This window comes from Hemibagrus wyckioides, linkage group LG11 (genome assembly GCF_019097595.1).
Source record: "Hemibagrus wyckioides isolate EC202008001 linkage group LG11, SWU_Hwy_1.0, whole genome shotgun sequence".
NCBI lineage: Eukaryota > Metazoa > Chordata > Actinopteri > Siluriformes > Bagridae > Hemibagrus > Hemibagrus wyckioides.
Window position 1 is genome coordinate 12,468,553 of NC_080720.1, and position 27,239 is coordinate 12,495,791.

The 27,239-nt window shown below is 38.9% G+C and overlaps 1 protein-coding gene across 2 annotated transcripts; it reads left to right on the plus strand.

Annotated features, from left to right (window-relative positions):
- The first annotated feature begins 177 nt into the window (after positions 1–177).
- LOC131361065 (espin-like protein) lies at positions 178–26,687 on the plus strand. Of its 2 annotated transcripts, none has more exons than XM_058401908.1 (10): positions 178–815; positions 7,007–7,197; positions 10,945–11,131; positions 11,908–12,090; positions 12,218–12,349; positions 22,835–22,978; positions 23,636–23,780; positions 24,031–24,164; positions 24,377–24,541; positions 24,635–26,687. In XM_058401908.1, the coding sequence occupies exons 1-10, from the start codon at positions 522–524 to the stop codon at positions 26,105–26,107; spliced, it is 3,048 nt and encodes a 1,015-aa protein (XP_058257891.1). In that variant the 5' UTR covers positions 178–521; the 3' UTR covers positions 26,108–26,687. The 2 variants fall into 2 exon arrangements, with proteins under 2 accessions (XP_058257891.1, XP_058257892.1); XM_058401909.1 differs by having other exon boundaries at positions 23,639–23,780.
- Positions 26,688–27,239: the final 552 nt, after the last annotated feature.

Genomic DNA, 27,239 nt, shown 5'->3' on the forward strand with positions numbered 1-27,239 from the left:
TAAATTGTGTTCTGTCATCATTAAAGATCACAAGCTTCAACCAAACTATACCAGTCTCTAATCCCATGTTCTCTTTGTAGACTGCACAGCTCGAGCTATTCAAAGGAGCATGAATATTTAACACAAGCCTTAAAAATGAAGCTCAAGTGGCAGCGAACGCTCCACGGATCATTGTTAACCCTTCGTATGTCTTCAGATGTCTGTACTCATATTTCCATGGTCACTGTTTGTTCCTGCCCTGTGGCGTGTGGTGGCATGTGTCAGTCTGGGCATGAAAATGATCGCTGGTCCATGAGAAGCTGCACATTTCTGCCATAGCTGGGCTTCTTTCATTAACTTAACAGCTCACTGAGCCTGACCTGAACCTATCCGCCATCGACACACACACTCTCCTGCCTGCCAGCTGGCTGTCACTGTGGTGTCAGTTTGCTCTGGACATGTGTGTGTATGTGTGGTCAGGTTTAGCTGGGCTTCGCTAGAGAGCGTCTAGTTTGGACTCAGATGGACCGTGTGGTAGGGAGATGGTGCTCCATAAGGCCATAACTGCTGCTCGTGTTGGAGATGTTGATACTCTAAAGCAGCTGTTCACAGCTGGAGGTTTGAAAGCAGCTATTATTGATGCTCAGGGAGCAGGACCAGTTCACCATGCGGCACGTTGTGGCCAGCTCCACTGTCTGCGCTTCCTGGTGGCTGAAGCAGGGCTGCTGGCTAACGGACGGGCTCTAAATGGTGCTACACCTGTCCATGATGCAGCTGCTACAGGCCACACACGAGAGCTACAGTGGCTGGTGCAGAATGCAGGATGCAGTGTGCAGGTGAGCTTAGGGCTTTCATGGCAGTGTGAATGAGATATATGAGGTTCTCTTTACTCTAGGACCCACACTGCTCTGTATTTTTTAATCTGCTATACTCTAATGCACCAGATCAGTGCACTTTAGCCGAGAAAAACATCAAACTGTGCAAGATAATAAGAGGAAATATATTTCCTTGTTTGGATGCCATACCGTATGTTTTGTTTTTTGTCTGTCAGATACAGATACTGATTAAATTGTCTTAAGCTGTTACCCGAGAGTATACATGATCTGCAGCTTCTGTTATACACTACTACGTCAAACAAGTCACAACATCTCAGTTTCCTACTGGACACATAACACTATAGTGACATTGCAATAATTATGTGTTTGTCTTTAAACGGTTCATTATGGTGCCATTTAGCCTTAGCAAATTTATTTCATCAAAATTCTACATCCAACTCTAAGGAACTTGCACTTGACCATTAAATACATGTAAACCAATCTATAAATAAAATATAAGTTGTTAAATAAGTAAAAGGTTTGAAATTTCTTTTAGCATAGAAAATGCAAATACATGAAATATGGTTGACCAGTATGAGAATATTAAGGACATTGCACTTATTTACTTATAATGCATTGTTAAAAAATTCAAAATCCAATTTCAATCTATAATTTGGATAACATTTAAGATGTTTTGAAAAGATAGGAAAAAAAAGAACAGGAGAATTTTTTTTTCCTTGAGAAATCATGGAGAAAATTTGGATGATCTAACTTCATGTTGATTAATGGAATAGTCCAACTGTTTCATATGGATGTTAAAGTAACTGGGTGAATGAATATGAAGTAAAATATGTATGATTCATTACATCTAATGACAAGCTATGAGACAAGCTATCTTATCTGAGTATTTTAGTGATTCCAGTCTAAGGTAATGTGCCGTTATATTGGATTGTGAGAAGCAAAATAGTGTTTATTAATTTATTTATTAATGTTTATTAATGTGTTTAAGTTGCTGTTTTAAAACATGCACATACACCAATCAGCCATAACATTATGAGCAGTGACAGGTGAAGTGAATAACAATGATTATCTCCTCATCATGGCACCTGTTAGTGGGTGGGATATATTAGGCAGCATGTGTTAGAGGCAGGAAAAATGGGCAAGAGTAAGGATTTGAGTGAGTTTGACAAGGGCCAAATTGTGATGGATAGATGACTGGATCAGAGCATCTCCAAAACTGCAGCTCTTTTGGGTAAACATCTATCAAAAGTGGTCCAAGGAAGGAACAGTGGTGAACTGGCGACAGGGCCATGGGTGCCCAAGGCTCATTGATGCACAAAGCTGGCCAATGTGATCCGATCCAACAGACGAGCTACTGTTGCTCAAATTGCTGAAGAAATTAAGGCTGGTTCTGATAGAAAGGTGTCAGAATACACAGTGCATGACAGGTGAGGGCTGTTTTGTCAGCAAAAAGGGGACCAACACAATATTAGGCAGGTGGTCATAATGTTATGCTGGATCAGTGTATGTTGTTGTGAAGGACACATATTACTGTGTTTACATACACATTCTTGAAGGTAATATCACTGGGACACCAAATGGGCTGCTTATTTAGTAAGTAGACTGACTTAAAATTAGGGTTATGGTTATACATATCATATAAATCATTTATCTTACAAGTCATCATATATCTTATAAATCATATATATTTTGCTGATTTTATTAAGCTATTTAAAATGTCCATATGGCAGTGTAGTGACATCACACTCCTATTTGATACACTATATGCTCAGAAGTATGTGGACACCTTAGCAAAAACCCCCTCATATTTGGTTTTGCTGCAACAAACTTGAATCTGTACTGAATCTAGAATGGAATGTACAAAAAGTAGACATGAGTGTGACTGTTAAGTGTCCACAATCCATTAACCATAAAATGCACAATTTATGTGTTTAATCATTAACAGTGGTGAGTTTCTTGATGTTCTTGTAGGCAAGATTTCCATGTCTGAAAGCATGTTATGTGAAGTATGAAGCAAAATTCTTGCTTGATGAATCTCTCAGGCGACAGTGAGCCCATGTGCTAAACAGCTAAACATCGCTGTTCCACCTGTTATAAATATAAGCCTATACATAATCAGCTGCAGGACAGTGGGGATGGTGCAGTTACATCACCCGCACTTTTTCCGTTTGCTCTTTGTGTAGTAGTGTTGCATGACTGCTCTAATCAGGAACAGATGGGGGCCAAGGGGGCTCGCTGTTTATTGGAGGACTGTGCGGCCCATGTGGCCCCTCCGAGACCTCACAGCCCTTTCTCCCACTAATGCAAACCAGTTCTTTTAACTTCAACAACCTCTTGATCAAATTTATGGCCAGCTGCTTTGGATTATAGTACACGTTTTAAGTGCCTTGTTATCATTCACTAAAGCGATAACATTATTCCAAGTTGGTGGTCTTGCCGAAGTTTGTCAGAGAGATGTGAATGAGAGCTTTTATTTTGTCAGGCCATGCATGCCAACACACAGTCAAAGTGGTATGAGGCTTAAATAATTAATAAACATTTCCTCTGCCCACTTAAATAAAGATGACTTCCCTAATTTGATTACACTGCTGGAGGAGTGAATGTGATTCTGGGCCAATTCAGTGATCTGTTTTGCAGAAGTATATATGAGTACTGAATGCTCGCTGCCAGAGGATGCCAACATGACATCCAACCTTTCTTTATGTTTTAGAATTAAACAGAAGGTTTTCGTTACTGTCTTTAAGACGAATATACTGTATAAATAACCCCTAACTGCTAGGCTAATACTAGAAAACAGATGTTTGTCCATATCTAGGATCATTGGCTAGTTCAAAACTGTTGAATGTAAATATGGTGCAAATATTATCTTTATTGATGTGATGACTGTGGAATTGGCAAAGACATTACCAAAATAATCTACCTAGCTGGCTAGCACGTATTTAGTTTTGTTTATGAAGTACAGCCCAGTGTCAGAATGAAGTGGTCTACTTTCTGGTGGTGGGCTTGCTGTTGGAATTGATTTCAGGATAAAAGGTTTGGCAAAGCCTGCACTGTATTGTCTCATTGAAAAAGAAGTCAAGGCTAAAATATGCAAAACAAACTTAAGCTCAGGATAAAGACTGTTTCTTTTGTCAAAGAAAAACAAAATACGTTTCAGACAACCACGAAGTCTTTTTCTGTCTCTTTTAGGTGGCTGTTCAATGATAGAACTTTTTGTTTACCAGCACCCTGGAAACACAAACATTTAACCATTCCTCTAATCCATATAACTCAAGTTGCAGCTCCTGGTCTGTGCTGATGATTGAATATGCATTTAGGCAGACACTCTTATCCAGAACAACTTATTTATCTCATTTATATAACAGAGCAATTGAGGGTTAAGGGCCTTACTAAAGGGCCCTGCAGTGTCAGATTGGTGGTCCTTGGATTCAAACCTTCCAATCAGTAGTCCAACACCTTAACCACTGAGCAGCCACTTCACATATAGGGCATCCAGAAAGCATTCACGGCACTTCGCTTTTTCCAAATTTTGTTGTTACAGCCTTATTCCAAAATGGATTAGATTCATTATTTTCCTCAAAATACTACAAACAATACTCCATAATGACAATGTGAAAGAAAATGAATAATAAGTACTTATTATACTAGGGTTAGTATTATACTAGTATTCACAACCTTTGCTCAACACTTTGTTGAAGCATCTTTGGCACCAATTACAGCCTCAAGTCTCTTTGAGTATGATGCTACAAGCTGGGCACACCTGTATATGGGCAGTTTCTTCCATTCTTCTTTGCAGGACCTCTCAAGCTCCATCAGGTTGGATGGGGAGTGTTGGTGCACAGCCATTTTCAGATCTCTCCAGAAATGTTCAATCCGGTTCAAGTCTGGGCTCTGGCTGGGCCACTCAGGGACATTCACAGAGTTGTCCCATAGCCACTCATTTGTTATCCTTGCTGTGTGCTTAGGGTCGTTGACCTGTTGGAAGATGAACCGTCGCCCTAGTCTGAAGTCCAGAGCGCTCTGGAGCAGGTTTTCATCAAGGACGTCTCTGTACATTGCTGACTCTGTACATTCTTTCCTTCTATCCTGACTATTCTCCCAGTTCTTGCTGCTGAAAAACATCCCCACAGCATGATGCTGCCACCACCAAGCTTCACTGTAGGGATGGTATTGGCCAGTTGATGAGCAGTGCCTGGTTTCCTCCAGACTTGACACTTGCCATTCAGGCCAAAGAGTTCAATCTTTGTTTCCTCAGACCAGAGAATTTTGTTTCAGTCCTTTAGGTGCCTTTTGGCAAACTCCAGGTGAGCTGTCATGTGCCTTTTACTGAGGAGTGTCTTCTGTCTGGTCACTCTACCATACAGGCCTGATTGGTGGAGTGCTGCAGAGATGGTTGTTCTTCTGGAAGGTTTTCCTCTCTCCACAGAGAAACACTGGAACTCTTTCAGAGTGGCCATCTGGTTCTTGGTCAGCCTCTCTGACTAAGGTCCTTCTCCCCTGATTGCTCAGTTTGGCCGGACGGCCCACACTAGGAAGAGTCCTGGTGGTTTCAAACTTCTTCCATTTACGGATCATGGAGGCCACTGTGCTCATTGGGACCTTCAATGCTGCAGAAATTTTTCTGTACCCTTCCCCAGATCTGTGCATTGATACAATCCTGTCTCAGAGCTCTACAGACAATTCCTTGGACTTCATAGCTTGGTTTGTGCTCTAACATGCACTGTTAACTGTGTGCCTTTCCAAATCATATCCAATCAACTGAATTTACCACAGGTGTACTCCAATCAGAAACATCTCAAGGATTATCAGTGGAAACAGGATGCACCTGAGCTCAATTTTGAGTGCCATGGCAATTTTTTTTTTTTCGTTTTTTATTTGTAATAAATTTTTAAAGATTTCAAACAAACTTCTTTCCCGTTGTCATTATGGGGTATTGTTTGTAGAATTTTGAGGAAAATAATGAATTTAATCCATTTTGGAATAATGCTGTAACATAACAAAATGTGGAAAATGTGAAGCACTGTGAAATCCTTTCCCGGATGCACTGTATGTACTGGGAATATAGTATGCAGCAAATACAGTATGTTCATGGTAGTGAAATCACACCCATGAAAAGAATCCTTCTGCTTAGTGTCCATGCACCAATCAGACATAACATTATGAACACCGACAGGTAAAGTGAATAAGGCTGGCACCTGTTAGTGGGTGGGATATATTAGGCAGCAAGTGAACATTTTGTCCTCAAAGTTGATGTGTTAGAAGCAGGAAAAATGGGCAAGAGTATTGGAGCGAGTTTGACAAGGGCCAAATTGTGATCACTAGACGACTGGATCAGAGCATCTCCAAATCTGCAGCTCTTCTGGAGTGTTCCCGGTCTGCAGTGGTTAGTATCTATCAAAAGTATCCTTTAAGTCCTGTAAGTTGTGAGATGGGGCCCATGGAGGGTCTTAAGACTTAGAGGAATTAAAGGATCTGCTGCTGATTTCTTGGTGCCAGATACCATAGCACCCCTTTAGGGATCTAGTGGAGTCCATGCCTCGACGGGTCAGGGCTGTTTTGGCAGCAAAAGGGGGACCAACAGAATATTAGGCAGGTGGTCATAATGTTATAACTGATCGGTGTATATGGACTATATGGAACATGAAGAGGACAGAATGGTGTCACAGTGAGTAGAATTTCTTACCAGGGTCCCTGGTTTAATCCTGAGTTTGGGTTCATGTGATATAGTATAGGTTTTTTTTCTCTTGCCTCCCAAAAACCTGCAAGTTGCTAAAATGCCCATAGCAGTGTGTGTGTGTATGTGTGTGTGTGTGTGTGTGTGTATGCATAGTGCCCTTTTGATGGACTGTGCATCCCATTTCTTGCCTCACACCTAATGTTCCTGGCATGGGATAAGAACCATTGCAACCATGACAAGAAAAAGCAGTGATCGAAAAGAAAAAACATTCAAAAAGTTAAGATAAAGCTGGATTTTCATGGTACAGTCCCTCTAATACACTGCAGCATAGATGCTTTTCTGTTTGCTTATTAAAGACAACATGTTTCTGATAAATTACACCACCAAATTTTCTTTCCTTGCATTTTTGTACTGTCATGCCTGTCCATAAAACTCTACAGACATTAATGTGTGTCTGTTTTGGTTATCCAGTTTTTATAAATCTAATTGTTCTGGTTCTGGGATGTTCTTTCAGGAGCAGGATGAAGCAGGGACCACTGCACTCCATCTTGCTGCACGGTTTGGTAGGGTGGAAGTTGTTGGTTGGCTGCTGGCCTCTGGGGGCAGAGCTGAGGAGGAAACTGACTGTGGTGCTGTCCCTGCTCACTATGCTGCTGCCAGGGGTGAACTTACCTGTCTGAAACTTTTGATAGGCCAAGCTCCAGGGTAAGAGACTGACTGTAAAAAAAAGGTTATGCTCACGTACACATACATACAGCTGAAATCAAAAATTAAAATTAGTTAAAATTTCGTATAAGATCTACTAATGCATACTGACCTGAGTACAACTGGCATACTTTTAAGAATACACTCCATTTTGCAGCTTGTCCCTTTAGAGGAGAGGTTTTAAGTAGAACCTTAACCATGTCAAGGGAAAATAGTATTTCCCCCATTGAACATCTCCATGTTGTGGTGTTCCAACAGGAATTGAAATTGATTTCATTATTTTAATTATGTTCATTTTTTTTATACAAATATGTCCATATGTGATTTCATATAGCGGTTTTCAATAAAGGATTCTTTTCAGAATAAAAAGTTGAGACTGTAATGGATGGGTAGGCACAAATGGAGGAGAGCATATGTCTTCTTCTTTGTATAGAAACAACAAACTGCTACACTGATTGCCCTTGATTGCAGTGGGGTGTGAGAAATTCCCTGGTTTGCACTGGGAGTCAAAAAAAAGAAGAAGTAATCAGCGACTGAAATATAGCAGATGTATAATAAATGATGGTTGTTAACTAATTGCTTACTATTTTTACAGTCCAGCACATAGTGAAGTACGGCAATGCAATCCATTTTCATTATCATGGCTTTATATCTCAAGGCAAAGCTGGAAAATATACTGCAGAGCATATAGCAATTATAGCTTTTATGTTTGTATAGATTTCTTAAGAGTCAGTAGGTGTTAATAATGATATGATTCCACCTAGGCCATAAACTCACACAAGATGATAAGCAGAAATAAAGATACTGTATACTTCTGAGTGGCAATTTATAGCTTGTTAACTTCAGGATGTGGTTGGATATAACCACAGTCAAGAGATCACATGAACTTACCACCAAGCCACTGGGATTAACTGAGAGGTTCCTTTGACAGTATATAATTATTGGTGCATTGCTATAGTCCCACTGAAGGAGTCATTGTATGGTTGGAAAAGCATTTTCTGTCTGCTTTATTTAAGTCTCAGTGTGAAGTGGTGATGTCATGTTTAGGTTCAGTAAATCTGATCGTTTTGCTGGCCACACAAGTTGAACAGGCATGTGGCAGTAGAGAAAAAGGAGTATGTTTGAGTGAAACTGTGAAAAGGCTCACAAGGGTAAAGGAAATCAACCATAGGTAGGGAAAAGGGAAAAAATAATAGCCTCAATGTAGAGGAATTTTATGCATGTGTGCAAGTGGAGTTCAGTATACATTTAGATCTGGTTTGGGAATATGTTGTAACTCAACAAATCTTAGATGAAAAAATAGGCCAGACATAACATTATGACCACCTGCCTAATATTGTGTTGGTCCCCTTTTTGCTGACAAAACAGCCCTGACCTGTCATGTACTGTGTTCTGACACCTTTCTATCAGAACCAGCATTAACTTCTTCAGCAATTTGATCTACAGTAGCTCGTCTGTTGGATCGGATCACACAGGCCAGCATTCAGTCCCCACTTGCATCTTGGCCACCCATGACCCTGTAGCCGGTTCACACTGTTCCTTCCTTGGACCACTTTTCATAGATACTGACCACTGCAGACTGGGAACACCCTACAAGAGCTGCAGTTTTGGAGATGGATTTGGCCCTTGTCAAACTCGCTCAAATCCTTACGCTTGACCATTTTTCCAGCTTCTAACACATCAACTTTGAGGACAAAATGTTCACTTGCTGCCTAATATATCCCACCCACTAACAGGTGCCATGATGAGGAGATCATCAGTGTTATTCACTTCACCTGATTTGTAGTAAATCTTGAAATATGGCTGTAGGAACAAGATTATTAGTGAGGTCAGGCACTGATGTCAGACAAGAAGGTCTGACACAAAGTTGCCGTTCCTATTCGTCTCAAAGGACTTCAGTGGTGTTGTGGCCATTGCTCTGTTCAGGCCATTCAAGTTCCACACCAACTTTGGCAAAGCATATAATTTTAGACCTCACTTTATTGCATTGGGGCATTTTCATGCTGGAACATCCCTCATCCTTCCACTCTTGCATTTGCACCTCATTCTTCTGAGGTTCCCTCTGGGTGCCCCAGTTTCCTCCTCCTAATCTAACGACATGATTGCTAGGCTGATTGGCACCTCTAAATTGTCCATAGTGTATGGATGGTTTTGTGAGTCTGTGTGCGATTATGCCCTTCAATGAGTTGGCACACACTGTTCAGAGAGTATCCTGTCTTGTGCTTTGAGCCCCCTAGGATAGACTCCAGGCTCCCTGGGACTTTTTTTCTCCAAAAATACAGAAAACATAAATAAACCTGTTTTTTGCCTTGCAACCTTACGAAAATTACTAAACCCCTTCTGACCAACAGGAAAAATGAATTTGATAGTGTTATGATATAAGCATTAACATGCCCCAAATTCCTAATAAAATATTGTCAGATGATTATGGACAAGAATTTTCTATACAGAATAAACCCACGTCTATAAAACAGCACGCCCCTTATAATAATTATGATATTACTTCAGAGCACAGAAACAAAGAAGAGTGTTTAACTTTGGATGAGAAATTCATATTTAGAGTTTGAGTTCATATTTAGAGCTCTGTTTTTGATGAGTTGCAGATAAGCATGAAGCTCGTTATCTTGGCAGATCTGTGCACAATGTGTGACTTTGTTGAAATATCTACTGAAAACCATGTGAGATTATTGGAATCTTTGGCTCTGTAGAAAGATTTTTCCATCTGATCTCATTGCTTAACAAATTAAGGAAAACTCTTTTCTGACTTTACTTTCCTGTATTATTCTAGGGGTAAAAGGTTATTTTTATTATTCCGTTTAATTCAGTTTAACTCTATTTGCATTGTGATTTTGTCACAAAGCAACTTTCGAGAATTTTGGATCTACGTACCTAATGAGCAGAGGTAAGGGAAGAAATCCTTTAGATGTATGGAAGAAACATTGAGCTCGTCTTTCTTATAAATAGTGGAATTGTGATATTAGGCATGTGTAGGGCTGCTGAGGCAACATGGTGGTTATTGTTAATAAGGCATGGCCACAAAACCATATATAAAGGCCACAAAAGAATATATTGAGGCCACAAGTTAATACTTCAAGGCCACAAACTAACTTCTTTGTGGGCACAAATTATTACTATATTGTGGCTATGTGATACCAACCCAGGAATGTTGAACTTGAGCCCATGATTTAATATGTTGTGGAAAGTCATCCTTAATACATGCCTCCAGTTAATTATTTGTTGGAAAAACATGCTTTCACACTGAGAATTAGCTTAAGCTGACATGAGCTAATGATATCCGTGTAGCAGTATCAGTGTCTCCAGTATGTTTTCATGTGTCATCCCAAGACTAAAATGTAATATTTTCTGTGACCTTCATGCTTAAGTTTCTGTGACCACAATAGCCTAACTCGATCCATTCCTCTCTGTCACACTCATTTTAAAACATAATAGTTGCCACAAGTTAAATTCTTTTTGGCCACAAAAGAGATCTTGAGAAACTCAACTTGTGGTCTTAATATGTTAATCTGCAGCTAAAATAAAGTTGACTTCTGTAAGCCTGGGATGCTTTACAGTATAACTGTGCTTAGTTCATTTAAAGGAAAGCAACAGTATGAATTGTGTTTGATTCTGTGTTAGGTAAAAAAAACAATAACAACATGTTTAAAATGCATAATGTGTCATGGACTCTTACGTATGTTAAGTATCTTAAGTATGTTTATGTGAGCATGCTGATTTGCACTCTGACAGATGTGTGAACCATCAGACTTTCATGGGAGCCACGCCCCTATACCTGGCCTGTCAGGAGGGTCACCTACATGTGGTGGAGTATCTAGTGAAGGACTGTGGAGCTGATGTGCATCTCAGAGCGCAGGATGGCATGACACCGCTGCATGCTGCTGCTCACATGGGTCACTATTCTCTTGTTGTCTGGCTGGTGAGTGTTTTCAGACAAATGTTTAGGAACTTTTCTCAAACCTTTGACCCTTTGCTAGTTTTTGATAGACTTCATAAGTTACATATCTTGTATTTTAAGGGCACCCTAGACTTGATATGTCATTATGAAAGAATGTATGATTTGTATATTGATAGCAAACAAAACATGCCTTGTATGGTACTATTTTTTACTCACTGACTAATTTTGGAATATTTTGTCTAGTTCTGAAAGGACATAGGAATTTGTTATCATCTGTATAGAATTTATTAATTGATATTGAAAGATACAATGTAGTATCATTTATTTTTATTTCATCTCATGGTTGCATTTCAGTTTGGCACAATGGCAACGCACTGGCAAAAATGAAATGCAATTCACATTCACTTCCGTCATGGAATCATCTGTGATTAATAAAAAAAATAATATCCTGCTGATTGTTTTTTATTAGAGATTCAAGTGATAGTGTGTAAAAGTGATGGAAAGAAGGCTTTGCTTTTTGACGTGGCACAATGTCCTCATATCACAAGAGAAGCAATATTAGTTCATGATGGAAATGATTTACTATCTGGAAGGAAATCGTCTCCATAGTTGCTTGTCCCACATACAATTGAGCTTTTCTTTATTATTCTAATTGAACTGCTTGTGCTCTCAATCCAGAATTATAGCCCCCAGTCAGTGTTTTGATGTGTATCTGAAACACCAGGTTCTTTGCACTTTACGTCATCCTCATATCAATGTCAGTTAAACTTATATTAAACTTGTGCTTGCTTTTGTAGGCCTCATTCACAGACGTCAGCCTGTCGAGTCAGGATAACGAGGGGGCCACTGCTTTGCATTTTGCTGCCAGTGGGGGGCATTGTCGCATACTGGAGAGGCTGCTGCGCACGGGGTCAAAGGTCATCAAAGATGACTGGGGTGGCACTCCTTTACATGATGCAGCTGAGAATGGGGAGATGGAGGTACAGCCCCGATTTTGTCTCTTTAGAGATAATAAAGGCATCCCAAGAAGCTGGGAGTGCTATTGTCAGTGTCAGAAATCATATCCTGATCTTAATGAGCATCACTGATGAATTCCAATTTGTTCAGTGCTGCAGGATACTTCTAAACCATGGGGTCAGCCCTTCGGAGAGAGATGTAGATGGCTTCACTTCAGCAGATCTGGCTGAATATAACGGGCACTATGAGTGTGCCAGGTACCTGCGCTCTGTGGAGAGAGACGTAAGGATGACATTTTTTACTCTTGTCTACAAAGTCATTCAAGCCAACTCTTTTTGTTAGAGTATGTGTAATCTGTTGGTACAGTCAGTACACATACCCGGAAAACTCACCACCACCACCACCACAACCAACAACAACAATAACAAAATCACTTTATTATCATGAATTTTAAACATGGAGAACTGTCTTGACCATCTAGGCCTTTTTCATACACAATAATGGTTCAAATGTTGGGAAGTGGGTAGATTGGTGAAGCAACTGGTGAGCAGTTCCTGTTCTTTGCATGTCCATGTGAGTTTTATCTGGTTTTCCGGAACTTCCAAAAACTTTGCATATGGTTTGGCTATGCTATATTGTCATTAGATGTGAATAAGTGTGTGCTGTGTTGTGATGGACTGGCATCACATCCAGAGTGTATTTCTGCCTCCAGGCTCCAGATCTACCACAAACCTCACCAGGAAACAGCAGTGACTGTTTGAATAACTAAATTAAAATTCTGGTTATTTCTAAGTAAAGATGCCTGATCTTTATCTCTTGAATTTCTCTCTTACTCATTCTCCCTATTTCCCTTCTTCTTATATTTTCCACATTTGCATGTTACAGTTTTTCAAAGTTCAACTATACTGTTACTTACTTGAAACCAAAAATATTTTACCTTTGTTACTGATTAATGTGTTATTTTTTACAGACATACTAACACAGTTCAGTATGTCATTTTCTAAATAATTTTCTAGATATTATTTTACAGTATATTTACATTTTCTTTGGCATGTTATTATTGGCTTAACCCAGTGTCAGCCTCAACATTATGCCTTTCATGACCGTAATGCTAAAAAATGTGAGTGCAGCTAAATTTTTGAGGCTAAAGACAGCCAGCATCAGCCTTTCTGAACTTCAAAATGGCAATTTACATTAACAGATCACAATGACTATGATCTAAATAACCTTAAAGACATTAAAACTAGGCAGAAAGACTCCCACACCAGATTCTTATCCTGCCATATGGAATTGTTTCACCTTGCATAAAAGCTTGCATGGAAATTGTAAAACCCCATATTCAGTTACACCTGCCCTCTGACCCCAAAGCCCCTACAGGCACCCTACTTGTTTTGATCGATGCAGCTGCTTGGGCCAAAACCCCGTCTAGAAGTAGTCTTAGTGTGTAGTCCGGCACTTTTGCTTTCACTCAAGCTTTCATGCTGGAGTGCTATATGAAACTTGGTGGCCTCCAAAGACTCTTCAGGACTCTTAAGCCCATTCAATGTATGTTAAGTATGTTAAGCAAATAGTATATAAATAAAATAAAATAAAAAAGCAATAAAATAAAAGCAAAAAAAATATCTCACATCTCATAGGCCCACATGGTATGCAGCAGGTGTAGGTGCTTTTTGGTTTTAGCACATCTCACAGAAGAAGCCTTTATTATTGAGACATATACATTACAGCGTAGTGAAATATTTTTTTTATATATCCCAAATTTAGAAGCTGGGGTCAGTATGCAGGGTCAGCAATGACCCCCCAGGAGCAGAGAGGGTTAAGGGCCTTACTCACTGGCCCAACAGTGGCAGCTTGGCAGTGCTAGGGGTTGAATCCCAATCCCAATCAGCAACCCAGAGCATTAACGATCTGAGCTACCACATATACTAAATGTAGGTCATTTGTAGGCTGTTCCCATTCAATTATAATGTAGCATATACATTTTATTTAGAAAAGTGCAATCAGTGCAACTATCTGATCAATGAAACATTTTAAACACCCTTTATTTTAGCATTTTTGGTTAAATGACATCATTTTATCAACCATTAAAAAATACTCTTACTTAGGAAAGGGTAATAGTGAATCTAGAAATTAATTCATTTTATTGAAAGTCTTGATCTAATCCAAAGAGGCCAAAACCACTCTTGCTCTAATTAGACATGATGCAACAATATTTTATGTGTGAGGGAGCGGAACTAAAAGCAAATAGAAATAGAAATTATTACAAAATACAAAATATATAGATGGATTTTAATTGATCCAAAATATGAAATGAATTCTTACTAAACTATTAAGCGTTTGCTTAAAAGAGCGAAAGCGTGCATAATTACTTCAGTTGATTTGAGCATGCTCCTGACAGGATGTGAATGAATAAATGAAGAATCTGTAGCTCATATCTTGATAGAAGGCTGAGGTGATTAACTCTGGAAATAATCCACCCTCTCTGAACAATAGGGAGTTAATTAGCACAGGGGGGTTGGAGAGGCATCTGATGCTGCTGTATGTACTCTTTACACTCTGTGAGTGTATCAGTTACCTTCTCTCCACTGGCCTGGCTAAGGTAGAGCCGGTTACGGGATCCACGCAGCTCAGTTTCAGAGTTTTTACTGTTCCACTGCTTGGAAGCAGAAATCTGATCCAAAACAGGGTTAGAGTGTAGGATGTTTGTAGGCCTTAGATGTGCACCTGATTTTTTTAACTTTTCCTTACCTTAAAGCCTCTTTGCCCTAATGATGAAAGGGGAAAATCATTGGTACAGCAGTTTAAATGCTGAAATAAAATCTTTTGCCCAGCAACTTTACAATAGTGCAAATGTGATACAAACATAAAAGAATAAAAAATATAAAACATAAATGTATATATAAACTTTCTTCTTACTTTAAACATCTTTCAGGGAAATTTATGTGGCTGAGAGACACTTTCATTATTTGTTTAATTAATTAATTGTTTAATCATTTAGGATGAAGCAAATATAAGACTTGACTCAATGTAGAATACTTGGAAAGTTGCCTATGGCTAATATCAAGCCAGACCGATCCTTTCAATAAAGGATTCACAATCTGACAGAACTACAGTCATAAATATACATTACACTGGCAGGAAAATCTGATTTTAAGCTTCTCTGAAGTTCATTCCATGTGTGGAGCATTTGCACAAAATGAACCAGAGCCACATTATGTGCGAATGACTATGTTACCTAGAGATTCATCTTGGCCAATGACATTTTAGTGTGAATGGACCAAGTCTAGTTTCTCACAGGAATATGCTAATTTGATTGAATTGAGAGTCACAGCCGAAACCTGACAAGTGAGAGAAAAGAGCAAAATGTTAAAGCTGGCACGAGAGAATGTCAAATTGGCAATATTCACTTCAGTAAGACTTGGTTCATGTGACTATAATGGCTTGAGCAAATGTATTTTATGAAGTGTCTGTTGAATTGTCTCAGTTTTGCAGTCGTAGTTTACACAGTGTGGTCATGTTATTGTTTGTTTATCTCTGATCCAATCCTTAGTCTTCCAAAATACCAAGTTTCATAATTTGCTAGAAACGAGATATATATTCCTATATATTCTGTTCTGTATTACGTACTTGCACATTGGCTTGTGGTTTTTATGGCTTTGTTCCTACTTAACATGGTTGGGTCAGACCTTCTCATTTCCTCATGGTGCTTGTAATAGATTGTTTGGGATGCTGGCCAGAGAGTTGCGTGCTAGGCATTTCCACATGTTTTGGTTTCATCCCAAAGAGGTCACCATCCCTGAACGTAGCCCACCACTCTGAATGTTGGAGCAAAAAAACAAAAAAACAAAAAAAACAGAACATAAATTTTAGTTACAACACAAATTTGTGCCTTCCTCATTTCCCACTAGGCCTGGAATGGAAGAGACCAGCTGCTTCTAAAAGCAACACCAATGAAAGTGATTGAAAAATGGCAGCTTGGCCAACAATATGTTATTGGCCAACAGTATGTGAGTTGACCTTAGATGCTATGAATTAGAGACATGGCTTATTTGTTTGACAAGATATAAAATCCAGCATTGGGCTTATTCATACAGCACTAGTTAGTGAGACAACAGCAAAATCTTAAATATATTCTCAAAGTGAAATGTCGACCTGTGAGAGATATGTGAATACCATTTCATAATGTTAATGAAGAGTATGTGAGAATGTGCTGATGTATTTTTTTTTTAACAAAACTTCCTAATTATAGTGTGTGGCAGGCGGAAGAAATTGCTTTAAGAGAAAGTAAGTGTTGTGTAACTTCCACTTGCTTATTCCTTGGATATCTTCTACTGGCAAGGAACAACTCTTTTGTGGAGCATCTTTCATATGGCTGACCCACCCATGATTATGTCTTTGTCCAGCTGGTGGTGACGCATAAGGGATATTTAAAATGACCAGCACCGTGAAAAGCAGAACAGAGTGCTACTTTCTCTATTTTGTGTTTCAGTGATTTATTTATGGTAGTAAATATAAAACATATTAACTGTATAATGATATCTGACCTGAAGATCTCAGTGTTTAATGTCCACAGTGAGTACAATGTGCCTTAGCCACTAGAGGGTGATAACGGAACTGTCTTCTGCCTTTCACATGGTCTTAATTATTGAAGCAGAATCATCAAACATATTTTTTTATCAAGCATACAGTCTTATTACAAGAACACTCATTGTTTCATACTTTAGTGTTCTGATATTTATGTTAAAATCAAGTTTACCACAAGTGGGCCAAATATTCTTCCTGGAACAGCTGTGTGCTGGCAAGAGTCCCAAGAACAAAGTGAAATGAAAGGCATGCCTGGCTAGTAAAGCATGACAGTGACACTGTATCATGGGTCTTCATACTCTTTTCTAGAGATCCGCTGCCCTAAAACACCTGATCCAGTTAATGCAGGCCTTATGGAAAGACATAAGGGCCAGGTGTGTTGAATAAACTTTTCAAAATAATGGTCTGGGCAGCTCAGTGGTAGATGATATGCTGCCTCCTGTTGCTTCATTGAGGTTGGTGTTGTTGGTCATATATACAGTAAAACCACTGAACTGTAGAGTTGAACTCATAATCACCTCAGTAGATCATTCAGTTATCAAGGATCTGAATAGCCTGTTCTTGCATTACACTCCGCTGATCATTTCAGTAACCATGTATTTTCTTACAGAACTTCTATCCGACTCTATCATGTCGTTTTCAAAAAACTCAATTGCCTGTTACTGATCTGCGATATCTGAACCAGGAAGGCCAGTCGGAACTGGGCACAATAGGATAGACAGCCGTGCCAAGAGGTCCATTATGGTGCCTGTAATGAGGATTTAGGTGTAGTGCCATGCCACACTCTGAAATGCAACTGAGTTAAACAAAAAGAGGAGGACAAACAAAGTGTGAACCATTTTATTTCATTGCAATTATTTCTTGACATTTATGCATTTTTAGAAATAAGGACTCTTATTTGAAGAATTAAGGAATCTTAGCTTCCTAATTTGGTTCTATTTTTGACCCTGTCTCACAGGAAATCCCCATAATGTAGTGTTGCTATAGTGGTATACCATTAAGGATTCCCCAAGAATTACAAACCAAAGAACTCTGAGGAGTGAAAGATGGAACCTTTTTTCTAAGAAGACCGTTTTGGTGGTCTTTTTATCCTAATGTCAGATGATGTTTAGTGCTGGAACTCATTTAGTCTTGAATGCAACACTGAATAAATTGGCAATGTTAGAGTAGCTGATTAGCTTAATAATTTTTTTAACAGTTTTGTCAGTTCCAAGTCACTAAAAAGGACCAGTTTTCTTCCAAGATAAGCACAATAATTACTGATTACTTCCATTAGTAATTATTTGCCTAATCCACATGTGGCCAGAGCTGCCAAGGAGTGTGAGGAGAGGAAAGCAGATTCGATGTCTATCTGCTCTTCAGCTGATTAGACATACTTCCGTTGCTACTTTTCCATAGAGCCACTGTTTGTTTGCATGTGGCTGTTGGTTTAATCCTACATTAGAGTTACTCTTGGCCATCCAATCCACTGTGTTAATTATTGAGGACATTCTCCGATCAGAGTGAATTGCTTATTGGATGCAGTACCATCTCACTAGTGATGCTGTTGATGGTGTGAAGTAGTGTCTGGTTTTGAGCTGCAGAATGTGTGTTAGAGAGTTGTCATTTACAGCTCTGTGGATAACTTGTGGAGAATAATTTGGTAAGTAATTGTTTTCAGACCATATTTTTTTACAAAGGAAATTGATTGTTACATATTGCTGTTGAGTTGGTGAGTTGTTGAGTTACTGTCTTCAAATCATTTTATCTAGAGTTTGTCCAGGTTATCACCTTCTGTACATAACATAACATGTTTTTGTTCTCATATCAGTATCTTTTTTTTCTAAAGACAATTTTATTGCTTAATAAATTTATGCTGATATCAGTTGTGATTGTTTGTTACCATTAGTTGCTAATCAAGAACAACGAGAGAATTAGTAGCTATCAATGGCAATTGTTTTTAAAGTGTCTTATGTTACAATAACTGAAGTTACGTCACAGACTTCTGGGGATGTTCAGCCTTAAACTGATGCATATGGACTGTTGTTGGTCTGGTGTGTTTAAATGTGTGGAAAAAACTGCCATATTGAATACAGACAGCTTGAATACAGGAAGTGTAAATGTAACATAGGAATGTGGGAAGTGATGATATGGAAAGAATTTGCCTGTGCCATCTACATAGCTCATAGAGCAGGCCTGTTTTTATCATCTTTTTATGAGGTTAACATGACCCATGTGTTTACAAAGAGCGGGTTTAGATTAGGCTCTCCTTAGCATTTCTACTCCTCTTACATTCACTCTCCGAGGCACCAGTTCTTCCGATTCAAGGTATAAACATCATTTAAGATTATATAATTTGGCCTCATCTTAACAATGGTGGGTGGTCTTAAAGCTACCAAGTTTTAAAGCAAAGAGTTTACTATGTACACGGTGTGTGAAGATACTAGGTCCAAGCTCTGACCACCATGCATGGGTATAGTGAGAGAATGTATAAGTTTAGATCTGACTTTTGTTCGTCTCAGTCATGTTTGGTAGATTCACCTATTCGTAATATATAAAACCCATGTATTATTTGGTTTGACAGACCATTCTTAGCTGTGAGTGTTATGCGGGTATGAGTGTATCAGCTGCAGCAGCATTTCTTAGCTTGAATATGATAGGTATATACAATAACCTAGCAACTGCATGATCTATCAACTTCTGTCTGTTGAAATTCTAAGATACATATATCACATTTCTGTTACTGTGCTTCTAATTCCAATGTCTCATATTGAATTTGTATTTGTATTCTTATGTCAATGATCAAGTCTCATGATCTACATACATTTCATAGCTGTGAACTTGTAAAGCTTAAAGAAAAACAAATAAACACACAAGCAAACAAATGAATGAATAAAAATGTATCCATTCATATAATCATTATGTTTAATCATTCACCCTCCAAGTAAGTGCTTTTTCACCAGAAACAAACCTCTCTCCTCCTCACCATCACTGCCAAGCTCCCCATAGTCTTGGACTCAAAGACAATTAATGTGCTCACTGCCTCCAAGTTTCATCTACACCTATCCACCACAGAGACCCAAGCCATGGATGAGGAGTCTGGATAAGGGCATCTGCCAAATGCCGTAAATGTAAATGGATATTGTGAGGGACAGGAAAGCCAAATTCACATCATGACTATGGAGGGGATTCATGGAGAAACTGGGAATGTCTGTCATTCTGCCTTCCGGATACCAGCTCCAAGCCAACGGCAAAGGCAAAAGTACAAACCAAGAAATAAAGAGATTCTTGAGAACATTCTGTTATAACAATCAGAAGGTCTGGTCACTTTTCTATCTTTGGATAGAGTATACCCAAAACTCACTCCACTATTCAGCCATAATAATATCGCACCATTCTAATGCATTCTAGGCTATCAACATTCAATGTTTCTGTTGAATGACAACCCTACAGAGTCACCAGTTGTGGACACCTGGTCACACCTAGAACACAGCACCTACATCATTGATTCTAGTCACCCCAAGGCCCCTTGCTGAAGGAACTCCAGCTATCCCCACCACAAGCACCTTTGTCTATCACAGGAGTCAAGTAATAAGAAGGTAAAAACAAGGAATCAAAGGCCAGAGGAAAGGTGCTGGACCCCAACCCATTATATTTTTCACCCCGTGCTTTGTCAAGAATATCATGCTTGCAACCCTGATCACCCAATTCTAAGATCTAGGGGAACACCTAGAAAAAACATGGCGGTAGTCCTTTGAGGGTGTATATGGTGTATTGATGTTCTTTCACATCAATACTAGATACAGTGTTCAGTTTCACTCCCCAGAAAATAACTCCCAACACACTACACCCAACTACTACAGAGACTGTCACATTCACCATCTTACTGATCATGCACACCTATAAGCAATTACTGCCACACTACACACACACACACACACACACACACAAATACATGAATTCAAATTGTCACAGTACACTGATTTATACTCAAATATCATTATCTCCCAATACACACACTGCTCTAAGAATAAATCATCACATTAATATTACTTTGCAGTTTTAATTAGACAAACAGTTGACAGTACCTGTGATATGTTAAGGAGTATGATATAAATTATAAGAATCTCACTATCATATTGCCATATATCCCTCCTCATACACAAATGTGTTATACTTTGCTTCAACTTCGTATAACCTCATGTTCCCTTTAAGGGCCTCCAATATAATATAACACTATCACTAATGATCCCACTGTAAACATCTTGTCCATCACTGGCAAGGCCACATGCGGAGTATTTACTGCCTCCCTCATCCTCGTAATTTCTTATCGGTCCCTGTGTGGCCTGTGAGGTAGAGAAGAGAGGGCTGCAGGCTGAGAGGGCTGCAGGGTTTTAGCGTTCGATGCTCTAGCTGCAGATGAGTGTGTTAGCTAATGGGAACCAAATGCACTACGCTGTCCACTGGCTTTGATTAAAGCCACTTGTAGGAGCAGATGAGTGTGAGTGAGGACGTTGAACTGATGTGAAAAGGTCGCTGAAAGAACGGATGGGATAATGTTTTTTTGGGGGGGTTTTTTGCCTCTACTCTTCATAACCCATGTTTTCCCCCGCTGTTTATCTATTTTTGAATTGCACGACTTCTGGGAAGTCTGTCCTCGGCTGCATCCGAGCAGTGTCATAGAGCATTTTGTGATCTTTGGACATCAAAGGACCATGTGAAAGAGGAAACAAGGAGAACCACCACATAGAGATGAGCAACATCAGTGTACTACTGCATATCGGCATTCCCTTTCATGTTTTGTGTGTATGTGTGTGTGATTGTGTGCGTGTGTGTGTATAGGCATATTTTTATTTCTTAGTGGGGACATGACCTTGAGGGGACATTTAGCTGGCCCCTATTAGGTCATCTGCTTTTTTTTTTTTACGAAAACTAATACATTTTTTTAAATAAGACATAATACCTAATCAAACAATCGAAAATAGGCAAAAGGTTCATTTAGGTTACTGAGGTTACAGTTATGTTTAGAATTAGGTTTAGGCATAGCATTAATTTGGCTGCTTTAATACTTATCTTAATTAAATATCTGCACAAGTTGACTTTATAGTATGTTTTTCTTATGGAAACACATTTAATCCATTCTGCACTGAATTTATGATGTAATTAATCAATGGATTGATAATTTTGATGATGCACACCTTATGATCCCGGCTTGTAGCTTCATGTTTGGCAGGTCGATAATTCTCCACAAGGAGGAGCTTTTCCTCAAGTAGCTTTTGTGTCCTTTGTTAACGGGTAGGAAATGCACACGTAAGCTCTGAAAAAGAATTGCATGTAAATTGTGTCTATATGCATTAAACGGCTCAACACATACATGGTCCAAATCCAAAACCTACTTTTTTTTCCCACTGATATTGGACTTGAGCCTAACATCTTAAAAATAAAGCTGTTCTCTGAGCTATTTTTTGTAGTATGTTAGGCTTAATTCAACTTTCCTTCAGTAAAATATGCCTAATAAAACTAATAATTTACAGCCCTCAGTAACTAAGAGCCTATATATAGATAGATAATCACGTAATCATGGAACCTATTCTGGGAAGACGGGGTGAAATGGAAATACACCCTGGATTGGATGCCAGTCCATCTCAGGGCACTATGTGCACACACAACAAGGTGCAATTTAGAGTAGCCAGTCTGCCTGCTGGCATGCTTTGGTGAGGTGGGAGGAAATTAAATTCAATTAAACCTGGTAACCTGGAGCTGTAAGGTAGCAACAGTACCATTATTATTATCTTTATTATAGCCTTTAAAGCAAACAAAGAAACAAAATTTGATGCTATAATATTAGATCTTTATAAAAATTGGATTATGTTTTAATTGTGCATATAGTCAGGTCTGCCTAGGCTAGACCTACGTATGCCACTCAAAAGATAAAAAGCACAGTATTCAGATTTTTATTATTATTAATTTTATTATTATTATTGACAGGGTGTTCTTGTTAGTCAATTCTAACAAAAGGTTCTGCATATTATAAGACATTCATTATAATAATAATGTTAATACTCTAGACCAGCATGAAGGTTAGTAATAATAACTCTACTGTATAAAATAGAGTAATGTAACTCTATAAAATAGATCATTATGGGGTTTTTTTTTTAATTAATTAGTTTTGTTTTGTTTGTTTTTTTTGTTTTGTTTTTTTAGCCCTGTGGTTCTGTGCAGCTTCTGAAGGTGAGTGATTCTTTGGAAGAGGACCTGAGGGAAAGACCATTGGTGTCACGAAAGCCCAGCTCAGGAGATTACTACAGACATATCAGTGAAACCCAACGAAACATGGACAACCTTAAGGTTACTCTCATTATTACTTCACTTCTGTCACTTTTAGAATATATGGAAGTATGTCTCATCTCTTGTGGTCTTACAAAAGGTTTTGTGCTGATTTTAATATCCTCCTCAGCACTGCACTATAGAAGCTATAAACATGATTTTATAATACTGTAAAAAGCCTTGATTCATAAATTCCCAGAGGCATTACCATACAATGAATCAATAGATGGAACAGTGAACATAATGATGATGGCTTCATGAGCTTATGATTATGATATCGTTAAAAAATATTCTTGAAATGGAAGCACATACTTTATACCTGGTTCCAACATTTAAGGAATAGATATCCAAAACCTATAAACTATTATGAAGACTGTCATTAAATGGCAGTTAAAATCTGAAAGCTGATAATATTTCTGTCAAACTGCAACACTTCTTCCCTCACCCAGCAGCTTATCTGATATTGGCAATGTTTCGAACAAAACCCTGGATGATTGTTATACTTCTAGCATTTTATTGCTTATAAAACCTTAAATGTTAGGGTTTTAGTGTATGACAGATGGCAGTGGCGATAGTGTTAAACAACCCATTGCACATATTTCTAGCTACTATAGACTACATTATTATTATTATTATTATTATTATTATTATTATTATGCTCTATATGTCTTTCTCCAGCAGAATGAAACTAAGGACACCCCTGAAGCTTGCCACCAGACTCAGTCACCTGCTCCTACTCTTCCTTCGTCCACTTTGCCTCGCCTTCTAACCTCTAAGAGAACTTTGACCAGCAGTGTTCTGCACAGCCAAATAGCCAACACGGGTGAGATATCCCCACTAAGCCTGACCCCCCACCTCACAACACCCAACCATCCAACCAGCCACCCACCCACCCCCATTTTACCTCTGAAAGTTGCTTATGGGACCTGACATCATTATTGACTCTTCCTCCCTTAATTTCACTTAATGACTTAATTCCACCATAGTGAGTAATGCTAATCAGGCTGTGTAAATATGATCAGAGCAAGAGCGGAAACATATGAGAAGAGGAATTAATGTTCATGTCTTTACAGTGATGAAGAACTTAAACTCCAGTAAACCGGTTCCAGAGAAAGGGAGAAAGCTTTTGGGAACAATGAAATTGGGAGATATGAAATCAATCACCTCTCTGAGAAAATCTGGATTATCAGAGCGATTGACTCCTGCTGTATGTACATTCAGGTGTTATCCTTTTAAAAAGAATATTGTATAGAAATTGCTTGCTTTTAGTCTAAAAAACTGAAGCCGTTAATGGTTTTACCTTTGGGTTGAAAAATACTACTTAGATTCTAATATGTAATATGTATCATGACTATAACAGTCTGTACTGATACAAAAAATATATAAATAAATGTGCTGTATTTTGTTGTCACCTTTCAGAATAAGATGGTAGTGTTACCCACAGAGGAGGCTAACCTATCTGATATTGACTACTTGGTGCCAACTCATGATGAGAAGGGCAGGCCTATAGCTGAATGGAAGAGACAAGTGATGGTGCGGCAGCTGCAGGCTAGACTGCTGGATGATGAAGCCCAAAGAAGGAAGGTCTGTTCTAATATGTTATTCAGTTGTATTAATGTTATCTCACAGAATCTTTTGGAGTGAGAATGCCCATATTGTACTTCATGTTCTTAACAGGAGAATGGGAACAGATATACAAAGATGGACAGCTGGAGGTACTCTCAAGCACACAATGCCATACTGGGTCCATTTGGAGAGATGCTAACTGAAGATGATCTGATCTACCTGGAGAAGCAGATCCAAAGTGTCTCCATGCAAAAAAACTGCAAGGGCTATGAGATGGAGCTGGCTCGCCTAGTGGAGGAACTCCGGAACATTCTTCCAGCACCCATTGTCAACATTACAGTCAATACTCAGTACAGAAACCCTAACACACAGGTTAAACTGCCTGTGTGGTGTAATCGGATATCTGGAATAGTCATGAGCATGTCCCTGCTTATGACTAACTTGACTGATGAGTCTTCCTCCAAAATGCCTAACTCTGAACTTGTGACTGTCTTCTCTCAAAACCTTGAGAGGCAAAATTCAGCCCGGGGACGGAGGGCAGAAATCGAACATGAGATTCAAGAATTTGGAGTATCCGTGAGCAATTTGAAGTCCAACTTTGAGAATAAAGGTCATCCAGTTTCTGAGGATTTGGATAGTACAGAGCTGTGTGTGCAAGAGGAAGAAATACCTGAGAGTGCCTCAATAGGACCCTCAGAGAATGATGAGCCAACAGAGATGAATAAAAATGATTCATCCAGTGACTGTGATGAATTCAATAATGTTATGGAGAGCACTAGCCTACGCAAGGAGCGTATTGTGGTCCTTTTCCTGGGACACTGGAAGAAGTCTGCTTACGCTGTAACTTTGAAAAATGCCCAAAGGAAGCTCAGCCTAGACAGTTCTGAGATGCCAGATAGGAGTCAGGTTCAGCGCAAAGCAAGTTTGGATATCTCACCAAAAAAGATGATAGAACATGGGTCTTTGGGACAGTTCTTAAAGCAGAGAAGTGCCATCAACAAAATGATCGGCAACTGGAGAAGCATGATCTCAATTGTTCCATCTCGGCAAATCCGGAGGCTTAATCGCCAGCAGGCACTTTATTCACCCGAGCAGTTCTTGCCCCGCATGAATGGAGCACCTTTTGAATATGACTCTCTGACACTTGATCTTTTCATGCTTGGTTACTTCCACATCCTTGAGCAGGACCTTTCAGCTGATGAGAGGAAGATGAGGCACCTGCTGTGTTTTGAGGTGTTCGACCATTTGGGTCATTTTAGCTGGGAGACAGTGCGGGATTTCCACAAGGCCGTTATCAAAGATATTGAGGCTGGAAATAGGGAATGGAAAGATGGGTTTGAGGATATTAAGGTTAAGTTCTTTAGTGAGGTGCCTCCACAGGTGAAAAGTCTGGAGAAGAGCCCAAAGGCAGAGATAAGGCCAGTGCCCAAAGTGATTGTCCAGACTCCAACCCCGGATGAGGAAGATACTTTGATGAGAAGTGGAGACTTCAGCAGCTTGACCAATGATGAAATCTGCAAATACATTGACAGGAGTTTTGCCTTTTGGAAAGAAAAAGAGGCTGAGATTTTTGACTTTGAGTAAATCAGAAACTGAATTAATTTTTGTAATCAAGTTTAGTTGTAGTTGTAGCCATTTCCAAACCATTTAGCTAAATCTCATGACAGCTACTTGCCGGCCTGTTTTATTCTTGATATATGAATGACCAGATACACACAAATGGTTAGCAGTTTTGGGATCAACACAGGAGTGATGAAGGTCAGCCCATTAACCTAAAGAGAGGGGCCAGTTATGCTCTGTACACCTCAGAGCCATGGATAGTTTTGCATCATTGGAATTTAAACTCAATAACTTACCCCACTTGTTAACTCACTACACATTTCTTTTTGATACATAATGTATGTCTATTATATTTACTAGCCAGAAAATGTTTCTTTTTTCTGTGAATATATAAAATGCCTTGTTGAAATTTTGTTATTTCACTAAAACCTTTTTTTAAACAATAATGTGGATTCATACCAAACACTGATATTAGTTTAATCTTTCTTCAGGTTTGCTGTGGACATAAGAACAATGTAAAAATAACTTCACAAAACTCTTTTGTGCTGACAGATTTCACAACGGAATAAAGTACAGAACTATAATAAACTATTTGATAATTTATATGGGCTTTTCTATGTAGTTTTTGAATGTATAACATTGTTTTACCAGATAGATATACAGTTTTGTTTTTAACGATTGTGCTCATAAAGTGTAATCAAATTTTATTGGCTACCAGCTGCTATGATGAGAAACAGGATTAAACAAGTGTGATCATGCATTTTCCCTTTTCCTTTTGAAAGCTGCTGGCCAGATACTGTAGCTACACTAGATATTGATGTGAGAGCTGATGAAGAGCCTGCTGAAGGTTTACTGTAGTAAGAGGAAATCTTTGGATTTTAACTAATGCTATTTTAATCATTTTTAGGGGGAACTTTCATCAAGGTATTAGCAACATTATTAATATAACAAGATTGCTTAACAGTAGATGGTGCCTTTAAATTTTTTATCATCACACCAAAAGTTTCCCTCTTAACCTGTCAGTGTGTCTTACATCAGTTGCCCCAGACAAGGATTTGATTTAAGCAGCGCAGAGATTTGAGACATCACGCCATGTACAGTGGCTAATGTTACATAAACATAAATACAGCTAGCCATTTCAACAGTTTTTTCCAAG